Raw genomic sequence first — 24,019 nt, 5'->3', positions numbered from 1 at the left:
TGACCTACCCATCTTATTCTAGGGATATGCCATAGAGACCGCAGCTTACCTTCTGAACAGAGTTCCAACCAAGTCGATAGTGTCTACACCATATGAGATATGGAAAGGGAAGAAGCCTGATCTTAAGGTTGTTAAGATTTGGGGCTGCCCTGCCCACATTAAAAGACACAACCCCGATAAGTTAGAATCAAGGACAGAGCGATGCAAATTTGTGGGACACCCCAAGGAAACTTGTGGGTATTATTTCTATCATCTCGAGGACCAAAAGGTCTTTGTAGCTAAGAGAGTAGTGTTCCTTGAGAAGGAACACATTCTTGGCGGAGATAGTGGGAGAATGATAGAGTTGAGCGAGGTTGGAGAATCAAGCTTAAGCACCACTCTACAGCCCGAGTCTGTTCAGGTACCTAATACACAAGTTTCAACTTTACGCAGGTCTGATAGAGTATCCCATCCTCCTGAGAGATATGTGGGACATATTAGAGGAGAGGATGTTGAGGATATTGATCCTCAGACCTACGAGGAGGCTATTATGAGTATAGACTCCGGGAAGTGGTAAGAAGCCATGAATTCTGAGATGGATTCTATGTACTCCAATAAGGTTTGGAACCTAGTTGATGCGCCTGAAGGTATTGTACCCATCGGTTGCAAGTGGATCTTTAAGAAAAAGATCGGAGTAGATGGAAAGGTAGAGACCTATAAAGCAAGGCTAGTGGCTAAGGGGTATCGTCAAAGGCAAGATGTTGATTATGAGGAAACCTTCTCACCCATAGCAATGCTAAAATCCATCAGAATTCTATTGGCTATTGCAGCACACTATGATTATGAGATCTGGCAGATGGATGTGAAAACCGCATTCCTCAATGGGAACCTCGAGGAGGAGGTGTATATGATGCAACCTGAGGGATTCGTGTCCAAGAACTGCCCAGATAAGGTGTGTAGGTTGCTTAGATCCATTTATGGACTAAAGCAAGCTTCCCGAAGTTGGAACATAAGATTTGATGAGGCAATCAGATCTTATGACTTCGTTAAGAACGAAGATGAGCCTTGTGTATACAGAAAGGTAAGTGGGAGCGTTATCACCTTTTTGGTATTATATGTGGATGACATCCTCATCATTGGGAATGACGTAGGAATGCTATCCACAATAAAGGCTTGGTTATCTAGACAATTCTCCATGAAGGACTTGGGGGAAGCATCTTATATCTTGGGGATTAGAATCTATAGAGATAGATCCAAGAGGATGCTTGGCTTGTCCCAGTCCAGGTACATAGAAACCATTGTCAAAAGGTTTGGCATGGAAAATTCCAAGAGAGGTCTCATACCGATGAGACATGGGATATCGCTTTCTACGAGTATGTCCCCAAAGACTCCAGAAGAAAGGGCGAACATGAATATGATACCTTATGCCTCAGCAATAGGGTCTATCATGTATGTCATGCTATGTACTAGGCCTGATATAGCGCATGCTCTGAGTGTCACGAGCAGGTATCAGGCGGATCCAGGCTTGGAGCACTGGAAAGCAGTAAAGTGTATCCTTAAGTACTTGAGAAGGACTAAGGATCTTTTAGTAGTATATGGAGGAAATAGCCTTAAGGTTGAAGGCTTCACTGACTCAAGTTTTCAGTCTGATGTCGATGATAACAAGTTGAATTCAGGGTATGTGTATACCTTGAATGGAGGAGCAGTGTGCTGGAAGAGTTCCAAGCAAGATACCACTACTGACTCGACCACAGAGGCGGAGTACATTGCTGCATCAGATGCAGCAAAGGAGGGAGTCTGGTTGAAGATGTTCATCACAGATTTGGGAGTCGTTTCGGATAGCGAGAAGTCGACTTCCTTATATTGCGCCAATTATGGGGCGATTACTCAAATAAGGGAACCCGGGTCTCATCAGAAGTGTTCTGAGTAGGTTCCAGCTTATCAGAGAGATCGTAACCCGAGGAGATGTAGCAGTGGAAAGAGTTCCATCCGAAGATAACATTGTAGATCCACTGACAAAGCCGTTGTCTCAGATTGTCTTTGAGCGTCACAGGGGTCTGATGGGGATCAGACACATAGGTGATTGGCTTTAGGTCAAGTGGGAGATTGCTAGTCATAGATGCCCGGCAAGCCAATCACGTGAGTGATGGCACGTGTGACTTGATACAGAATCTTTTTGTTTATTATATTTTGGCATATATCACTTTATAACTATTGCATAAATGCATATATATATTGTGATGTCCTTGGATTTGTGCAATGGGAATCGGATCGTGATGAGATCACGATAATGAGATCGATTCACCTTTAAACACATATCCTAAATAATCTCGGTCATAGGTTACTCGAGAGGGAAATCGTGATAATCGGATAGACTGGAGTGCTGTATACCCGTCCATATGATGGATGCAGTTGGTCTCATAGCTGCTCGTGTAGGGACACTAGGGATACAGTACAGGTGCTCATTGGAGAATGAGTTCACTGATTAATCCGCTTACGGAATACTGGATGGTTGATGATGCCTTATTGTTAGACAGCGATTCCGTAGTCCTAGTGGTGTATCTGGTCCTTATACTTGAGACACCAAGGATGTCCTGTATGAGTGCTCCACTCTTTGATACCAGACTTATAGGTTTGGCTGTCCCAGATCTAGTACAGCTGGTCATTGGGAGTGGTAGTCGACCTTACGAGGGCTATTGAGTGTCGATAGAGGATCATCCACTCTCGGCGTCATGAGAGGAATATCCCATGTGTTATTGCTCAGACAAATCCCTGGCCAGGGTCATTCGGGTTGAGAGAGAAAGAGTTCTCCGGGAGAATCCGATTAGAGCGAGACTCGAGTAGAAACCATATGGGTCTGACAGCACCATGCTCGATATACGGTCTCTGGGATATTAGATGGATGAGGGACTATAGGTACACGGTAACTGAGGACAGACAGGTCCAATGGATTGGATTCCCCTGTATCGTTTGGGGACTACGGTGTAGTGGCCTAGTACGTCTGTAGTCGATGAGTCGAGTGAATTATTACAGAGATAATAATTCACTGAGTTAGAAGGAGTTCTGACAGGTATGACTCACGGCCAGCTAGATATTGGGCCTAGAGGGTCACACACATATGGTAGGCATTGCGATGAGTAGAGATTCAGATATGAGATATCTGATGGAGCCCTTGTCTTATTGGATGCAGATCCAATACCCATTAGGGGAGGACCCATTAGGGTTTGACACGGGACCTCTATAAATAGGAGGGATTCACAGCCTCATAGGCTAGAGTCTTTGCTTGCCTTTCCTATTCTTCTCTCCCTCTCCACCTCAGAGCAGGCCTGGAGTTTTGAGGAGCATCGTCGCAACCCTGCTGTGTGGATCACCGCTAGAGAGGAGGACGCTTGACCTCCTTCACCCTCTCCTAAGGATCTGCAAGGAAACAGGGATATACGATCTCCCTAGGTAACACAATCTACTCTATACGCAGTTTTGAGTTTCGCGAATTTTTGCGCACCAATCTTCGCATGACGACGAACATCTTTTTGGGAATCGGAGATTTTTGTTTTCTTGTTCTTCCGCTGCGCATGTGATGTCGCCCCCATGATTTCCCAACAATTTGATCATTGTGAGTTTACAAAGAAGTTTTCAGATAATGATTTCATTATTCTCCTACTATATGTTGATGATATGCTGATTGTTAGCCATGATGATAATAAAATTAAGAAGCTTAAAAAATAGTTAAGTGAGTCTTTTGCCATGAAAGGCTTGGGATCGATAAAATAAATACTTGGCATGGAAATTCTATGATAGGAATAATGAGAAGATTTGGCTATCGTGGGAGACCTATATTGAAAAGGTTCTTAGAAGATTCCATATGAGTAAAGCCAAAGTAGTTTGTTCTCCACTTACAGATTATTTCAAACTTAGTTCAAAACAATATCCTATAAGTGAGAAAGAAAAAGAAGAAATATCCAGAATGCCTTACTCATATGTAGTAGGCAGTTTGATGTGTACTATAGTTTGTATTAGGTAAGATATAGCTCATGCAGTTGGAGTTGTCAATTGATTTCTCTTTAATCCTGGTAAGAAACATTGGGCAGTAGTGAAATAGATATTAAGATATATAAAATATGCTTCCAAGTTGTGTTTATGTTTTGGCAATGGTGAACCTATGCTAGAGGGGTACACAAATACAGACATGGCAAGTAATACTAATTCTAAGAAGTCCACTTTGGGGTTCTTGATGACGTTTGCAGGGGGAGTAGTCTAAGTTACATAATTGTGTTGCTCTATCATCCACAGAAGCAGAATACATAGCAATTACTGAAGTATGCAAGGAAGCTTTATGGATTAAAAAGTTTCTATAGGAATTGGACTTGAAACAGAAAGGATATATTATTTACTATGACAGTCAGAGTGTCATTCACATATTCAAGAATTCAACATACCATTTTAGATCCAAGCATATTGACATAAGATATCATTGGATTCATAATGTACTTGAGATAAAAGAATTGTATTTAGAAAATATGCATACCGATGAGAATGAGTCAGATATGTTGATAAAATCTTTGCTTAAGGAGAAGCTTAAAGCATGCAGGCGACGAGCAAGTTTAGTACAGCCCACCATATGAGCTAGAGGGGGAGAATGTTTAGGTCTAGCCCTAGGTGGGCTTTGACTGGACAATAGGGGCATTGAGCCCAAATCTGATCAATTATTTAAAAAAAGAAAAGGAAGAAAAAAAGTAAGGTCATGTGCGACATCAAAGGTGGGCGAACGGAAAAAGAACGATATAGAAAACAAAACAAAGAGAGAGAGAGAGAGAGAGAGAGAGTGAGTGAGTGAGGAGAGAGAAAGCTAGGGTTTTGAGGTTTTTACTAGATGATCAAGCAGCTAAATTTCATCAGGTTTAGCCCAAATTTTATGTGGAGAATCCTTACAACAAGCTCTACAATTGCTAATCTATGATTTGTCCTCTCTAAGGTGTTTTTATGATATACTCACTTAGTGAGACCTAAACCTTTTCTTTGATGAAATCTATGGTGATGATGATATGTTATTGTTGAGCTAAGATTTATGTTCTTGATGTTATTGTGATCCTTTATTTATTCTGGAGAAGACTTATTATAAACCTATTATCATTATTGGTGATAGTAGAGGTTTGAAGTGGACTATGTTCCCGTAGTTTTTCCCACATTGGATTTTTCATATAAAAATTTATCTCACTTTGTGATTGATTCATTGTTCTATTATTTATGGTACTTTAGTTAATATTTCTTTTGGTAATAAATTGATATTTTGGTGAGGAATCCATTTTGATACATAGAGGGAAAAGAATTATTCCACTATAATAGTTTTTCCCAACAAAGTGGTATCAAAGCTAGGTTTTTTGGTGCTAATTTTTCTTATGTGATTGAAATAGAAGAGTTAGACGGTGTGATTAAATTGAAACCGACTATCATGTCATCTATAGACACTTCAATATTCCTCGTAATCTAATACTCAAACATCTTGTTCACATTCTTTGGTATGCCACCCTTATATTTTTCAGTAACAATAATGGTATGATACTTAAACATCTTGTTCATATCCTATTTATAGAGAGCCCTCTTAACTTGACCCTAATAGATTCTGCCTTATTGAGTGTTGGATTTTCATCCAATTACCCTGGCATATTGGATACTGGATCTCTATCCAATTATCCCTAGCTTAATGAAAATTAGATCTCTATCCAAATATCCACTATAAGCTCTTATTGGGTTTCACCCAATAAATCCAATAAACCAGGGGCTTATTGGATATCACATATTCAATCCTCTTTTTGTTGCGTCATTCACTATATGTGTGTGACCCTCTAGGCTCAATACCGAGTTGGCTATGAGTTGCACCTATCATAACTCTTTTTAATTTAGTGAATTATTATCCCCATAATAATTCACTCAACTCATCGATTATGGACGTATTAGGCCACTATGCCATAGTTCCTAGACAATATACGCGGATCTAATCCATTGAACTTGTCTACCCTTAGTTACCGTATGTCTATAGTCCCTTATTCATCTAATATCTCAGAGATCGTATACTAGACATGGCATTGTCAGGCCTATATAAAATTTATTTGAGTCTCACTCTAATTGGATTCTTCCGAAGAACTTCTTTCTCAATTCGAATTTCATGCTTATTAGATTTATCATGATATGATCGACTCTAGCTAGGGATTTGCCTGAGTGAGAGTATATGAGATATTTCTCTCATGATATTGAGAGTGGATAATCTTCTATTGACCCTCAATTGTCATCATAAGGTTGGCTACAACTGACTATGCTAGATCTGGAACCTCCAAACCTATAAGTTTTGTTTTCAAAGAGTGGAGTACTCATACATGGCATCCTTAGTATCTTAAGTCTAAGGACCAGATGCATAATTTGGACTACGAAATTGTTGTTTGACGATAAGGTATTATTAATCAACTAGCATTCCGTAAGCGAATCATTCAGTGAACTCATTCTCTAATGAGTACCTGCACTATGTCCCTAGTATTCCCACACAAGCAGTTATGAGAATAGCTACCTACATCATATGGATGGGTATTTAGTACATCAGTATATCTGGTTATTGTTCATTTGGATAGACATTGATTCAACCCATCACCAATGAATTTACTTGGTTTATTTTAAATTATTCATAACTATGTATCAAAAAATTAATTTTAGATACTTTTACTCTATTTGTGCCTTTATGAGTAACTTCAAGTATGTGTAAAATATCATATGCGATGTCACAAGTAGAAACTTAATTAAACTCATTTTTATCTAAAGCACAAAATAAAGCATTCATAGCTTTAGCATTTAAAGAAAATATTTTCTTTTCAAAATCATTTTATTCACTCATCGGTTTAGAAGATTTTTGAAAACTAAACTTGATAATGTTCCATAGATCAAAATCCATATAGAGCAAGAAAATCTATATTCACGTTTTCCAATAGGTGTAGTCCGTCCCATTGAACATAGGAGGATGAATAATGGAGTAACCCTCTTGGTTACTTGAAAAAGTCATTAGATCTCTCTTAAGTGTTAATCCAACTAAGAGAACTAAGCCCTGATATTAATTATTAGAATCGTTATGGCACTAAGAGGGAGGGTGAATTAGTGTTATAACAAATTTTATCCAATTTTAAAGTTCGATCGATAAATTCATATTGAAAATACGATTAACAAAAACTACAAGTAAGGGTTACAAGTAAATTAAATGAGTAAGCAATAACAAATCAAAGGTAAAAGAAAGGATGCAAATCGATTTATAGTGGTTCGATTTTCCTGATCTATGTCCACTCTCGATTCTTCTTCCCTTGAGGCCATCGGCTTTCACTACCGATCTTCTTTCCAATGGGTGAAGATCAACTACCCTTATTTTAACTTTTTTTCTTTTAATAAGCTTAGGAGAAAACCTCTACACTCACTCTTTTATAAGAGATTTTATCTCCTATAACTCAAAATCACCTCTAAACTCAATGAGGAGGAAGAGACAAATAATGCTCTAACCCTTCATAAACTTCACAACTTGATTCACGCCTCAACCAAGTCTTAGTGGGGTATTTATAGGCCCCAAAAGGATTCAAAATAGAGCCAAATAATTTAAATCATTGAAAATTTTGGGATATGGGTGATACTGCAACCACAACTTTTGACGTCATAATTTTGAACTTTTGGGTGGTACCACCACAGCAAAATTTAATTTCTGGGTGGTACCACCATCGCCCTAGGTGGTACCACTATCGATAATGCTGATATTGTCTGTCGGTTGACTCAGGCAGTACCACTGTCTAAGCCTACTCAAGGCCACTATTTTGGCCTTCTAACGGACCTAGTTCAACCCTAGTCCAAGCCTATTAGCTTTCTCGATAAGTTGGGATGGTTTTCACACCAACACAATTTGATCCAAAAAGACTTTGATCAAAACTTTAACAATCCAACCACATATCTGGCATAATTATGAAGCTTTCAGCATATTGTATGCCATTTTAGCATGTCGTTTGATCTTTCGATATTTTATCCAAACCTCCGGCACATTGTCCTTTCCTTCAGTATATCACCCAATCTATTGACATTTCGACTTTTCCATGACATTCGATCTTTTAGTGCAATATTCGATCTTCTAACACGATACTTGAACTTATAATACGAAGTCTAATCTTTGGCACATCGACTAATCATTTGGCTCGATATCCAATTTCCAATATGATACCTTTCTCGACATAACATCCGATTCTATTGCTTCAATAATTTGTCCTTCAATGGTTCGAGTTTGTGATCGAAAGTATTTTCTATGTTACTTATCTTAAAAGCATATTAGTCCATAAACTCATCAATTATTTTGTTTGTGATTGCTTACTTATTATTATTCACTTTACTTGCAAACCTTACTTGCTCTCAGTATTTGGTTAATTATATTTTCGATATAGATTTTACGATCAAGCTTTAAATCGGTTAAAAATTTCTATAACACTAATTCACCACTCCCCCCGCAAGTGCCATTGAGATCCTAACACCTATTTCGCTGTGAACTATTGGAGGCCCTCATCTATGACTCTTTTAGTAAGTCTACGATCTAAACATCTTTCTACCCCTCTATCCTAGCCTCAAGAGGAGGTCTTGATAACGAAGATCCTAGCAAAGTAGCACCCAGGCCAGCAATAATCGATTCTATCAAGAGATACTTTATTTAGTACTATTTCATCTTCATCCTCAACGTCCAAAGACACAAAAGCAACTTTGATGTCCGAAGACGCAAAAGCAACCTTGATAGAGGACATCCCTTTTACAGCCCCTATTAGAGATGCTGTTGGATTGGTGAGAGGAGGAAAGAAAAGAAGAACGGATAGGAAGCATTCTGTTATGATCTATCTACATATGTGGAACAGAACTTTCGAGCGATTATCGCTTGAAAACTCTTTGCTTTAGTTTTTATTTTTATTTTTTTTTTTTATTTATTTTAGGTGCTTTTAAGTTCATAGTAAGAGTGGATTAATTTTTCATTCTAAGTTATTTTTATTGCAAAATAAGTTTAACTCCTCTGTCAAAAATTTTCATTCAAGAGATGGTATCGTATGGATGGAAGATAACCTAAGCTTTTCCTTGTTGCTGCTACCTGTTTGTGTTAATTAGGGCTACTTAGTCCATCTATGATCGTTAATTATGACAAGATAGTGAGAGGAAACTAAGAAGCTAACATGATTCAAGGCATGTTTCATGTAATAATATAGAAACCATCATACCCTACTTTTCTAGTCTCTAGGGGTTTCTTGTCACCACTCTTCATCTGACAATATGTTGAGCATATTATATTTTAATTTCTTTTTGCCTTGTGAAGAATGTGAATAATAAAAATGTTACCTTTCGAGAATTGAGGAATCGGAAATCTTCTGAGTTGACCCTTGCATCGAACTCAAAAAGTTGAACCTGAAGAGTATGTCCAAACAAAGCCGTCAGGCAGTATTGAAATCAGCATCTTTTGGAAATCATTGAAATACGTACTCAGTGACCTTGTAACCAAGCTGACTTGTCATGGTTTGATACTTTCTCTTGCATTTTGAGTCAGGACTGGAGAGAACCAAGAAAAGGTTAAATTATGGCTCGAAAGATTAAATTTGAGGTGGCTACAAAACTACAATCACTAGCTAATTAAGTTCACAAGGATTTCTGCCAGGAACTAGACGATGCTTAGATAAATTTCCAGCTTGAGAAGGCACTACCCTAGAAGCCGACTTGAACTTAATATTTTCACGTGTAAATCGTAATATTTATGCCCAGAAGTCACAAGTATGCTTTGAAAACTGAATTAAAAGTGCTGTAGCTTGACAGTGCCCATGACAATTCTGGTAAGTTTGGTCAATGTCGGTTCAGGTGTCAGGAAACTCAAAGAAATTAAAATTATTACAGTAGTCAACAATAGCATTTATCGTCAAAAATGATGATCTTCTTGTTTGGTACTAAAAGTTCCCATTAATATATTTTGAAATATCCATAGTCCATAAACAGTGGGAACACCAAACATATTAAGTACTAAGTTGACTCTGGTGTTACAGAGTAATAAGAAACTCAATTTGTGGCAAATTGACATATCATTGCCTAGACAATGCCTTCTTGACAAATAAATTAGGAATCCATTATGGAACAAACAACTCATAACATAATTGTTTTGATAAAAAGCCCAAGGCAATAAGATTCTTTTGAACTTCGGGAACGAAATTATCATCAGGAGATTGTGTCAAACATAGAAGCTCACAAAATTAGCAGCTTCATCATAGTTTGAACCCATATAAAGTGATTGCAAGTTATCACTACATAAATACTTGTCATATAGCCATCGAGATATATTTAGAGCATCACCAGAAGCTTTTACTGGAAACAAATTTCTACTGCTTTGCCACTTGTTGGTAAGGCCTATCCAGTCCCTCCTCCAGTCTTCTAATGGGAAACTCTCCCCCTTCACCAAGCTGTCTATCATGTACTTGAAATATATAGATGCTCTTGGCCCATAGTAGTCTAGTAGAAGACCACTCCAGTACTTGTTTCCTGCACAATTGAGATTGTCGCAAGAGTATTACATTAAAACAGATTGATGACACCAAAGTAAAGGGTATAAAGCAAATTGCTTCTGCATTGGTATGTACCATAATCACGAAGCAAACTAGCTTCAGTCTCAGTGTTATCAAACCACATGGTTACTTGAGTCCTTGCATTCCATTCAAACTGCACCATAGAAGCATGACAATGACAGAATCCTACTTAAATAGGCATACAAGTATTCAAATTTGAGGAGGGCAAACAGGTGACAACAAGAATCTTACCTGTTGCTCCTGTTCTGGGTCTCTTGCAAGGCGCTTGGCACTTTCCAACCAGGGGCCAAGCAGAAAACCATCATGGCATGACAAAAGCATGTCCAGATCTTTCACAAGGTCAAGAAAGTGCTGGCTATATATGGTCGCTTGTTTTAAATTACTAAGTTTGTACCCTTCTATAATCTTCAAGAATACTTTGTTTGCATACTTTGCTAATGCCTGACGGGTGAGATCCACAAGATCATATCTGGAATAATAGATCCACGAGATTTATATAAGATCCATTATCAAAATATAGCAGCATGTTAAAAGCTCCTAATATTGACATGATTTATAAAAAATTATTCTTGATGGGATTAAATATTTGAACTGTATAATATTGTTTGTAGCTGACTTTAAGATAATATTGAACTGTATAATATTTTTATGTGGAAGAAAGGGAGAAAAAATGGATAAGGATGCAGATAATTTACAATATTTATCATTTTATATAATTATCCGTTTAGTTTATCACATGAGAACAACAAGAATTGATAGAAAGAGTCATACCCATTGAAGCAGCAAAAATTTACATGTATCATAACAAACACAAGCCAATTCTAGTCATGGAGCTGTAGTCTAGACTGCTTTATATGGGTTATAACTTGATAAGCTTTCATTGTCATAAAATAATATACAACTGGATAAAGAACTTGCAATCATGGACATTGAGAGCAATATGAAGTATGAACAATGTAAATTTACATGGGAAAGGAAGTATCTTTAACCATAAAAGAAAATTGGTCATTGGACAATGATTTAGTAAGTGGTTGGGACGATCTAAGCCTCAATGTTGCATATCATGCCAGTTTCACACCTGCTAAGGACCAAAGACCAAATTCACATGCAAAACCTCATTCTCTAGCAACATGTACAAGATCTTGTTTTAGAAACAAAGACATCTTAGTCACTTAGTAATTGGAAAAATAGAACAAATAAGAGATAAAAAGACAAAAAGAGGGGGAATAAGAAGGAAAGGAAAATATACTGACTTCATCCAAAAGTTTCACTGAGCAATTGACTCATCATAATTTTGCAGTTACAGAACCACAACCGTCTACCAATGTACATTGCTTAAACCTGTCAAATCAGAACTCTACTTGGATTTTGCCACTACCATCAGTCAAATTTCAGCTGCTTTTGAAACTAATATTAAGATGCAAATATGCTGATTTAGATGGAAGCGATGAATACCAACAATATGCAAGTCTAACATATAAGCAAATAACTAACACAGTGTGTTTGAATTCCTTGCTCTAGTCATGGCAAGCTTTATGCAGTCTAGCATATAAATACCAGTAATATGTCAGAGATGTGGATGGAAGAGATAGATACCAGCATTATGCAAGTCTAACATATAAGCAGATAACTATCAGTGTGTGTTTCAATTCCTTGCTCTAGTCATGGCAAGCTTTACGCAAAAACAAATGAATCGCAAATCACCTGAAAGTCTGGCTATCTGATACATCATACCCATTTTCTAGGAAAAGAACTAATGCGCGTGTGACATCAGCAGTTGAATACCATAAATGTGGTTGATCATAAGAATTAGCTGTTTCCTTCAGTGGCTCTCTTTCTGATAATTGTCGACTAAAATGCACAAGCTTTCTCTCTTCAGATATCTCTGGTATCAATATGACAGATGGATCAACATCTGGAAATGCAACAATTACATCTCGATTTTTGTCCTGTTGTTGAGCGGTTGAGACATATAGATACATCAAAAAGCATTAGAACTAATAACTGGTAAGTAAATGCATGAAAGCACCAAAAGTGATGCACTTAATTATTGATAATAATCTCAAAGAGGTAAAACTGTAATTTCATGTGGAAATTTAAACCAATTCAAGCAATGGTTTACCCATTAGAATCTGGAAGAAAGCTTAGCTTGAACCACTTCAATTTGGACTATGGTCTAGTTGCGCAATCCAATCACAAGCAAACTTTAAGTTTCTAATGCCCTTGATCATGAAATTCTCTCTCTTTGGTCTTTTAGCTCTCAGCACCTCTTTCTTTGCCTCTGCTTATCAAACTATTTTTATCTGGGACTTAATTCATAGTCTTGAAGCCATAAAAGCGGCCAAAGATTTCTAATGCTCTGCTGGGACATTAACCATCATGACCGATAGTACAGATGAAGGCCGTAACAAAGAAGATAAGGAAGAAAAGTAAAATGATAATAAAGAGAATAAGAAAACAGATGAAAAGATGTAGAAGCAAATGACGTGTTTCACTTAGACTGATACGAAACAGGCAGTACATACTGGTTCAGACATCAACTGGTATGTGGTATGTAGACCGCCCCTGTTTACGGCGATTCAGTTCATCCATATATAAGGAAACTACCCTAATTGTTTCTCACGCACAGCGCAACCTTTGCTTCTCAATGTGACCTCCACTTCTCAGGCACACCATGGCCTCACTGTATACCACCACCAAACACCACCTTTGGCCTAATTGCTTCTCATAGGAATGCCCATTTTCCTCTTCCTCTTCCTCCTCTTCACCATCTCCTCTTCTTCTTTCCTCCTACCTCCTTCCTCCTCCCTCCTCTTCCTCTACCACCCCTTCTTCTCCTTTTTCTTCTTCAGAACACCGATACACACAGTACACCAGTACTGATTGATATGTACTAGTCTGAGCATATTACCAAAATGGGTCCAGTACCCAAACGGTGATCCTTGAGTAGAAGTAATTCAAAGATTATCAAATGAGACAACTACGATTAGGAAAATAGGATTTTATGTTTCTTTTATTTTGTTCTTCAATAAGAAAATTCTAGAGTACTAGGTTTTGTACAAATCAAGAAATAATTTCGTAAATGAAAGCTACCATTACCTCAAAAACTGAATAACCTTCGCATAATTATATAAAACATCCAAAAGCTGGTTCTTTTTTTTTCATGCCTTTGATATTTGCTTTCCAAATGAAAATAGTTTTCGTTATAATTTGCTCATCAACCTTTATCTAGAAAGTAATTAATCTAAAGCCAGGTTTGTAAGTACCATCATTGATGTATTATCAACATCAATGGTAAAATCTCTTTGATTCCTCGGACTTAAGTTGCAGCACTCTTTCTGCTGTTGTAAGAGAGGAAGAGTGTAGATCTCCTTTTTTACTAAAATCCAAGTGTTTCTCTGAATACCAAACCCAATAAGGATAGAAAACATTGAAGTTACCAGTAGTGATGCTGCAACTAAAGCAGCTTAAAACATCATGATCTTTTGAACTAAAAAGTCAATATAGGGTAATATCTAATTGTGCTATTATTGAACCAATTGACAGAGTAATGATTAATTCAAGTGATCAAATATTAAAAGATTTTTCTTACTGGTACCTTTATGGTTCTTGATCACTTCAATGTGATCACCACCAATGGTGGCAAGCTTTCACAATATCTTCGTCTTTTGACTTATTTGGTGTTATTGTGTCAACTGTCAAGTTTCTTATTATCAAAAGAAGACAATTGTATTTGCTTTTCCTGATCCTAATTTTAAAGAAAGTAAAAGAAATATGGAGTCCTTATGGACATTTACTTTCTTGGTTGCATGCATACAAATGATCTTTGGCATTCATAGACTGTGACTTCTATTGGCAATTGACAAAATTATGGAAGAAGAATTATTTGTATTTGAACTCTCTTTTTGCAATCCTAGATTGTAACCTCCTATGAACAATTATATCCCTCCCAAAGCCGTCAACTTTGGTCATGAAGACTTAACTAAACCCTATTTTTGGTGAACACTCAGAATGGTTAATTTTCTAAAGCCACAATGCACCACATTTCAAGCAAGAAGATTCGACTCTGAAAACCTTTAGATGAATATGAAGTTTATATGTGGATAATGAGGATCCACTATGAGTCATAAATTAGCCTACAATAGAGAAAACAAAGATTAAACTCACATAGGCACCATCTGTGCAATTATATAGAGTATGATATAGTATCTGCCAGGCGTCTTGTAGTGCTGGAACAAACCTTCCATATCTCCTTGTTGCATATAAGTCAACCCAGATCTGAAAAGAAAATGATAAAAGAAAAGCCAAAACATTTCTTGATGGGTCTGATCTAAATTTTGAAATAATCAGTCAGTAAATCAAGCTTTCATATGTTTATCACTTAACAATGTATATAATGAATTCTACATCATTAAAATTCCATCAAATTTACTTCTCAACTAAAATTGTTTATTGACAAAGAACAAAAGAGAATGTTAGTTGTAGGAAATTTAGGCAACAATCAAACTAGATGATCTAATTATTTCTACCAAATAAATCTGCTAAAAGTGAAATATGAATCTTTTTTCACATTGTGATTCCTCCTCATTGAGCTTCTAGTTCCATTATTCTTTTTCCACAAGTAAAAATAGGCATGCTTTTAACTATTATCAGATTCTGAAATCCAATTACTAAGCTGTCCTGAATTGATGGAACAAACTATTTTGCTGAGTTTGCATGATGACTAAGAAACTATATCTTGCTACATAATTGGAAGAATGGCAATAAGCGGATTATATATCCTAGAACAGAAAGAAAATGCTACATTTTGTTCTACCAAAAACTGACCACCTAAGCTCCTCAATATTAAAATGATGCATAAAAACCCAGAAATAGGTCAAGTACCTTGCCAGCTGAACATATTTAAATGTATCCGACCTAACAAAGGTTAAATGAAGGATAAAAAAGAAAGTAGGCAAAGTGAAGAAGTGAAAACCCATAAACAGATACGCAAATCACATTTGTATAATCAAAACACATGCACAAAGAAAAGAAACATGCTCCATCTGAGATCACATTTGGCCAAAATTTTGTTCACAAGGCAAGGTTTAATCTACAGCTAATGCAATTTGACCTACAATAAACAAATCAAAATTAAATTCCTATTTGCCCAATACAACAAAAATGCATTTAACTTGATACTGTCCTTCACAAAGTTCCAAATTTTAATTAAATTTCTTTTCTAGTGCTACTATTCTAGTTTATAGATTACTAGACTTAATCTGCCATTGAAGCAGGAACTACTTAACCGCTGAACCGAAAAAAGAATCTTAAATTATATATGTACCTGTTTGGGAAAACTATTTGAACTTATTCTATGTAACTAACCTATAGGATATCTTCAATTTATATATTACACCATATAGGAGGCGAGAAAGGGAAATTATAGCTTAAAACATGTGGATGGTATTCAATAAGGTAAAGAGATGGGTACACAAAAGTAAATATTACCTTGACATCTACTGGTTTATGATGAAATGCCATTTCAGACATCAGATCATAAACAACAGGATTTTGCTCGATGCCTTCCATAGACATTCCAACGCTAACCTTTAGACCAACGAAATATTAGACAAACATAAAACATACCAATGATATTCCTCAAGGATATATATGGATTAAGAGATGATATTAATATATAGCTCCTTCTAAATTCCATAACTTATAACAGAAATCACAACAAATTTTGCTACAACTTTTACTTGTTGTGAAAGAGACAGGGAACATTTTTTTAGCTAAAAATAAAAATTTTAAATCCGCAAAAACAAACTTACTTTATCCAAGTAGTCAAACTCATATCCTTTGATGCTCACAAAAAGGCTTCAACACCGAAAAATATATTTTTTGAATAATAAAGATACGTTTGAGAAAAAGATTGACACTACCAGTTTATAAGAGTTCCTTTAACAGATAGCACAGATTTTGTTCGTGCTTCACCAATCATTTTCATAGTGAAAACGTGAAATGTGATTCACTACAGATTGTACAAAATTAAAATTGTGAACACTGTCATAAAATGGTGTTTATATATTCAAACATTTCCTAATAATTTTCTAGAGATGCAAGAAATAATATAATAAACTATATAAATAAATTATGACTACCACACCTAGATTAAGGAATAATTTTAACTCACTAGTGAACTAAAATAACAAATTCCAACAATCCTATATCACTGGTCAGAAGCACAACACTAACCACTGTAACGATATGTTTTATGTTGTTGAACCTTGATGACATTTGGCACAACCAGCAAATTCACAATGTGGAACTAGCCCAAATAATGGTTAGAAAGGAAAAAAAAATGTAGGTAACTGTCGAAATCAACCGTTATCGTGCTATGTCGAGCAGTAACTGTGTCGGGCGATAATGATTGAAATTTCAATTGTTACCGTTTGATATGCCCCTGTATCACCCGATACGGGCCATATTGAGTGTTCCGCCCGATAGCGGACGGTCCATGTACCGGTATGCTATCAGACCGGTACGTATCGTCCGTACCAGGCAGTATTATTTGAAATTAAAAACCCTGGGACTAGGTACCATGTATCACAAAATAAGCTGCACATAATAAATTATATTTTAAGTACCACAAAAAGGCAACTAACCATGGTTGAATTTTCACTTGTACGAGCTTCAATAGGTCCAAGTGCAATTGCATCGAGAATACCATACATCTCAATATTTCCAGCAAAATTGTGTAGCATGCACCTGTAGAAAATTAATATAAGTTGCTGCTGATCAAGATTATGGAAAAAAGGAATCTTTACATATTGCTACAAGAAAATTAACGAAAACCAACATTTTGAGAAACAGAGAACTTTCCAGATGTATGGAACACCGTAAAACTGTTTTGATGTAATCCATATTGGTTTTACTTCAGCGAATAGATCAAGAACTACCATCCGCCCAATTGGAACTGAATGCAAGAGAGCCTAACAATAAAAGAAAAGTTAAATCGCAGGTTCTGAACCAAATTGTGGCAACAATTTATAAGTTTAACATCTTATGATGGTATAAGCCTAACAATGCTAACAACTTAGAAGTAACTAGTTCTGATGATAGTATAAGTTTAACATCACTTCTACTGTCAAAATGTGGTGCAGATAACTATAAAAAATTGTGCCAATATCGAGAAAAAAAAGTTTTGATGCACCAGAAACCAAGGTTTGCAGTACCGACCCGTACCGCCCGGTACGGGCGGTACGTACCGGTCCGATACGTTGCCGGTACGCGGACCACCTGTTACCGTGCCGAGTACTGTAGCAGCTACAGTACTCGGCACACCTGATTATACCGCTCGGTACACCCAGGTGTACCGAGCGGTATACCGTACCGTACCGGTACCGAGCGCCGGTCGAAACACCGGTACGGTACGGTATTGCGAACCTTGCCAGAAACAATAGCGTTGATGTAGTTAAAGAAAACTCTATATAGTCAAGTGACATGAAATGATCGACAAATTCAATCCCAAATAGTTATTCAATATTACATTGTGTGATGCAGTTTTGCAGTTGATAGGACCATATGCTTTCTTTTCTTGTTTGCCTTCAATTAAATCAATCCAGAGATACTTGATAAGCATTCTTCAATGCCGATCTCTCACTTCTTGAGAACATCTTATTTACAATCTCATCCTAGTTATAAACCTATAAATCAGTTCAAAAGATGGCCTACTAAAATTTATACAAATGATCATCATAAAACAAATTCTCAAATCATATGCCATTTTATTTGTTGTCATAGTATATTAAATAAGCACACATGATATTTCTAAATTGATCCCATGATTTTGCCAACCTCCATATACAAGAACATTTGCAACATAATTGCAAATCAAGGAAAACTTTATTATAAGGATTAACATAGGTATCAAACGTATTTGGTATAAAATGGACATGAACACAGAATTTCAAGTAAATAATAAGATAATGACGGAGATAAGTATTAATAAAATCTAAACTAGCAGGTCAACAAAAACACTACCTTCATCTGAGGTGGTTTCCAGAACGGGTCATATGAAAATAACCAACCCTGTAGAAGTTTAGAACACAAAAAGATTATTTGATGTTACTGTGAAACCAAGAGCATCACGCTTGACCTTGAAAGAAGCCCTAAAATCTATTAATTCATGGAAAAAAAAATTAAAGGAACTGGCATATTGTACATGTTGGCTAATGCAAAGTAGTATGTATCACCCCAACAAGGTGCGCACACATGATAATGAGGGTATCATGCCTCATAAAATGTTGATATCTGTTTATTATAAAACCACAAGAAACTCAAATAATCACTAGGCATCATCTAACTGAAATAGGAAAAGCTTCCTACTCTAGGATTGTTTAATGCTTAATATTCATTGGCAACCAATATGGTACAATAGCATGCATCTTCAACAATAACCTTGAAATTCTTTCTAATGACAAAATATCTATTACATGATACATAAGTTCCTAGTGTTCAAATTGGATCAATCGAAACAGGGATAAAAATTAAGAAAACTATCTATTTGTTCTGAAACCCAGCTTTAGCTAACATGTATTAAATCTAAAACCAAGTTTCCAAGTTTGCCAAACTAATCAATTGTTAAATTGTAAAAATTGACCACCAATATCTACACTTAAAAAGAACCCTCTTCAAGATGTCAACTCCTCATTCATGTGTTGGAGTAATTAAAGGATGAATAATATCAACCTATGGTGCCTATGAAATAACTAATTTATGATACCTGCATGAGCCATATTGCATCATCATCACCACTTTGCATTCCTTTATATATTGCAGAACCCAAGGAAGATATATACTTTGGATCATCTACAGGTGGAGTGTTCTCATCAAATGTATCACTGTAGAGACCAAAAAGAAACAGAAGGTAATTAAGATCAGAACTTCTTTTGAAGTAAAAAAAATAAGTATATTGATATCTTTGAAACTAATACATTTTTGCACAATTTATAAATTATCTATCAACAATAAGAGCACATAACTAGGTGTGCATATTTTTTTATTTTTTTATAAATTAGAAGAATTAACAACTTTAATTAGTCTCTCCTAGCAACAATAAGAAAAAGGAGAACACAAATAGAACTTTGCATTCTTGATTGATCATCTTTCTGGGTGGTGTCATGTTTCACAAAATAGTTCAACTCTACTATTAGTCTATCACTCTATTGGATTTTTAGATTTCTTGTTAAGGTATTAAAGCTGTCATATTTTGTTCAATGAACCAAAAGAGCTTTCGGTATATCTTTTGCAATTAGGGAAAGAACAAATCTAAAAAAAAGAACAATACTATGTCTGATCTTTTTTTTTCCTCTTTTCTACAACATAATCTGCAAATTGTAGAATTGCAATGCTCTTTGCACACATCTCAAACATCTTCACCAAAGTGCAAAGGTAGACATTATTCAAACCAGGGTTCACCTTCTTGGTCCAAACCAGTGTACCAACTGACCAGCAATACGATATGTACTGCCCTATACTAGTGTACCATGTGTAGATACGGCGGGGCATACCAACGACATAGGAAAATGATAAAAAATAGCTCCAAAAATTTCTGAAAAATAAAATAAAATTATATTACGGGTTTTAAGTTGGAAAACACTATTCAACGCAAGGATTAAAATTTCGTACCATACCGGAGTTTCGAGATTCGCTTAATACGATACAATACTGTATACTGAGCGGTAGATTTCGGTATACCGCTAAAAAAAAAAGGGACGAGTGCCTTGTCACCTTTTTTGGTGCGTGGAGAGAAGACACCTCGATTTCTTCTCCCCACGTGGATAGAAAACCGAGGCGACGTCACCTCGTTTTATATATGTGCATATATGTATATGTATATGTATATGTACAAGGTATGCAATTTCGAATAATACCGCCCGGTACGGGTGGTACGTACCGGTCCGTCAGTTTACCGGTACACGGACCGCCGATTACCGAACGGAACGAAATATATATATATATATATATATAAATTAATATATAAATATTTTATAAAAGGTGACGTCGCGTCGCCTTTATTGGCGACGTCGCCGAGGCGACGCGATGTCGCCTTATATATAAGAATATTTATATATAAATAAATATATATATATATATATAAATAAATATATATATATATATATAAATATATATATATAAACGAGGCGACGTCGCCTCGGCGATGCGACATCACCTTTTATAAAAATATTTTATATATAAATATATATATAAAAACGAGGCGTCGTCGTGTTGCCTCGACGACGTCGCTGAGGCGATGCGACATCGCCTTTTATAAAAAATAAAAAAAATTATATATATATATATATATATATATATATATACCGAGCGATATACCGAACGATATATCGCTCGATATACAGTTTTATACCGTACCGAGCGAACGTCGAAACTCCGGTACGGTACGAAATTGCATACCTTGTATATATATATATATATATATATATATATATATATATATATATATATATATATATATATATATATATATATATATATATATGTATATAAGTTTTAAAAAAAAGGGGTGACTGCCTCGTCACCCTTTTTGGCACGTGGGGAGAAGAAACCTCGATTTCTTCTCCCTACTCGGTATATATATATAAAAGAAAACCATTTTCTGTGACGTTACCTCTTTTCTGCCCGTGTGAAAAAGGTGGGGAGAAGAAACCATTTCCTTCTGCCTCGTCGCCTCATTTCTTCTACTTGCATGGGGAGAAGAAACGCCGCCTCGATGCTCAGTTTCTTCTCCACGCGATGCCGAGGATTCTTCTCCTCTCGCGGATGAGAAGTCGCCGACGATACCAAGGTCTCATCGCCTCAGATGAGACCTTGGTATCGACGCCGATCTCTAGGTTCACCTCTTCTTTCTTCTCCCTCGATTAAATCCACCTAGTAGCGGGCGGTGACGATTTAGCTTTCGGTCTGATCTTCCATGAAGCTGTCTCCTCGATTTTTTGGACCTTATAAGGTATTAGAACATATTGGACCAGTTGCCTACCGTTTGGATTTGCCTGCTAGCTCTAAAATACATTCAGTTTTTTATGTTTCATACCTTAAGAGGAAGTTGGGTGAAGATGAGATAGTGCAGCACCATTTGCCAGATACCTCTACTACTAGGAAAGTTCAAGCTCAACCACAAGCCATACTTGATCGACGAGTTGTAATGTACCGCAGACATCCCGTGAGTGAAGTGCTGGTGCAATGGGCTAATTTACCAAAGGAAGATGCCGCTAGGGAGTCCTACAGAGCACTAAAAGAGAAGTTTCCATAATTTGATGTTGCTCAGCCTTGAGGACAAGGCTGAATTGAAAGAGGAAATGTTAGGGTCCTTTTATTTTCTGAGCTTTTAAATAATATTTATTGAGTCGTTTTAGTTCAGTTAGAATCAGAACTCTATAAATAGAGATGTAGCTGTTTCTTTTGGCAATCAGGGAAATATTATTTAGTCTTTTGACAAACCCTCGGAGGCCGATCCCCTCGAAGTGATCATCCCTTTTCCCTTCTTTTCTTTGATGATAAGACCCTAGGGTCTTATCAAGGAGTTTGTTAGTAGTTGTAAAACACTTAATTTCGAAATTCCCTATGCATGAAGTGTTATTTCATGCACTAGTACTTATTTTGGTATTTAGGGCTTAGAAAGGACTTTAGAAACATATGATATTTTGGTAGAAGCTCTCTTTGAGTACTCCCTTAAACTCTGTATCTCTTGGATGTGTCCTTGAGTGGTGAGTCTTTTGATTTCAGTCCTGTATCCTCATTTATAATCCTTGGGGTGACGAACTTTCTGTATCTCTTTGTGATTTTAACTTAGTGGTGAGCTATTTTTCGATCTTATTTAAGTTTTATCGCGAATTCGTGTCTTTTCTATCCAAAACACTCATTCCAACAAATACAACTGTATTGTGACTTTTCTTCGAGAGTTCATTCCTTATCTATTGTGACTTTCTATCCGAAATACTCATTCCAGCAAATACAGCTCTACTATTGGTTTTTCGTCAAAATGTATTCTGCTTTGTCCACCTATTCTACATCACCCTTGGTCTGAAACTTCGATTTTCCGCAAAGTTTATGACTGTCACGTTTTTTTTTGAAACTATACTTATAATGACTATCCTAGGGTAAATATGTTGGGAGTGATCAATTTTTTGAATTTTTGAGACGATGCGCAAAAAACCGATCGAACCTTGACATTGCAAAAACTTTATAACTATCATGTTTTTTTTCTGAAACTATGCTCGTACGGCATCTCATGGACAAATATGTTTGGAATGATCAATTTTTTGAATTTTCATGATAGTGCGTAGAAAACTGATCCAACATCGACTTTATGCAAAATTTATGACTGTAAGTTTGTTTCTGAAACCAAGCTTATACAACTATCTTAGGGCTAATATGTTGAGAATGGTAAATATTTTGAATTTTCAAGATGGTGTGCAAAAACTATTCGAACCTCGACTTTGCACAAACTTTATGATCGTTACTTTTTTTATGAAAACTGGCTTATACAACTTTCGTAGGTTTAATATGTTGGGCATGATCAATATTTTGAATTTTTTAGATGATGCTTAAAAAACCGATCTAACCTTCACTTTGCACAAACTTTATGATCGTTATGTTTTTTTGTGAAACTAGGCTCATACAACTTCCATAATGCAAATATGTAGGGAATTATCAATATTTTGAATTTTTGAGATGGTGCGTAGAAAACCAATTGAACCTTGACTTTGCGCAAACTTTTTGATTGACATATTTTTGTGTAAAACCATGCACAAACGACTTCGCTAGGGTAAATAAGTTGATAATGATCAAATTTTTGAATTTTTGTGATTGCGCAAAAAATCGATCAAACCTCGACTTTGCTCAAACTTTATGACGATCATGTTTTCTTACGAAACTAAGCTCATACAACTTCCCAAAAGCTAATATATGGGGAATGGTCAATATTGTAAATTTTTGAGAGGGTCCACAAGAAAACAATCGAATCTCGGCTTTAGACAATCTTTATGACCATCATTTTTTTTTTTTTGCGAAACTAAGGTTTTACAACTTCCATTGGGCAAATGTGTTGGGAATAGTCAAATATTTTAAAATTTTGAGATGGTGTACAAAAAAACAATAGAACCTCGACTTTGCAGAAATTTTATGACCGTCATATTTTTTACGTGAATCTAAGCTTATACAACTTCTCTAGGGCTAATATCCCAAAGATCGATAATTCTCTTCCAGAGAAGAGGTAGGGAGGCGACCCTTGAGATAGGCGGTGAGAAGCGACTGAGGGCAAGGGCACCTCGCGGGCAGCACGCGCTCCTGTGCCCTCAATGGCGAGTGCGAGGGCAGCTTAGGGTAGGGACGACGGTTGCTTCTTCCTTGGGCTACTTGGCTCATACAAA

General features: G+C 36.4%; 1 protein-coding gene across 1 annotated transcript in view; it reads right to left on the bottom strand.

The window, feature by feature from the left end:
• Positions 1-9,921: 9,921 nt before the first annotated feature.
• LOC104000591 (alpha-N-acetylglucosaminidase) overlaps positions 9,922-24,019 on the bottom strand; it is a 74,713-nt gene continuing 60,615 nt past the window's right edge. The window contains exons 10-19 of the mRNA XM_065137276.1: positions 19,354-19,471; positions 18,612-18,659; positions 17,452-17,560; positions 17,234-17,337; positions 16,077-16,175; positions 14,754-14,864; positions 12,291-12,535; positions 10,818-11,055; positions 10,641-10,719; positions 9,922-10,542 (exon numbers count right to left, since the gene is read on the bottom strand). Coding sequence (XP_064993348.1) covers positions 10,235-10,542; positions 10,641-10,719; positions 10,818-11,055; positions 12,291-12,535; positions 14,754-14,864; positions 16,077-16,175; positions 17,234-17,337; positions 17,452-17,560; positions 18,612-18,659; positions 19,354-19,471 — 1,459 coding nt within the window. The 3' untranslated portion in view covers positions 9,922-10,234. The remainder of the gene's footprint in view (positions 10,543-10,640; positions 10,720-10,817; positions 11,056-12,290; positions 12,536-14,753; positions 14,865-16,076; positions 16,176-17,233; positions 17,338-17,451; positions 17,561-18,611; positions 18,660-19,353; positions 19,472-24,019) is intronic.

Source organism: Musa acuminata, chromosome BXJ3-1 (genome assembly GCF_036884655.1).
Source record: "Musa acuminata AAA Group cultivar baxijiao chromosome BXJ3-1, Cavendish_Baxijiao_AAA, whole genome shotgun sequence".
Lineage (NCBI taxonomy): Eukaryota > Viridiplantae > Streptophyta > Magnoliopsida > Zingiberales > Musaceae > Musa > Musa acuminata.
This window is presented reverse-complemented; position numbering and strand designations above follow the sequence as displayed.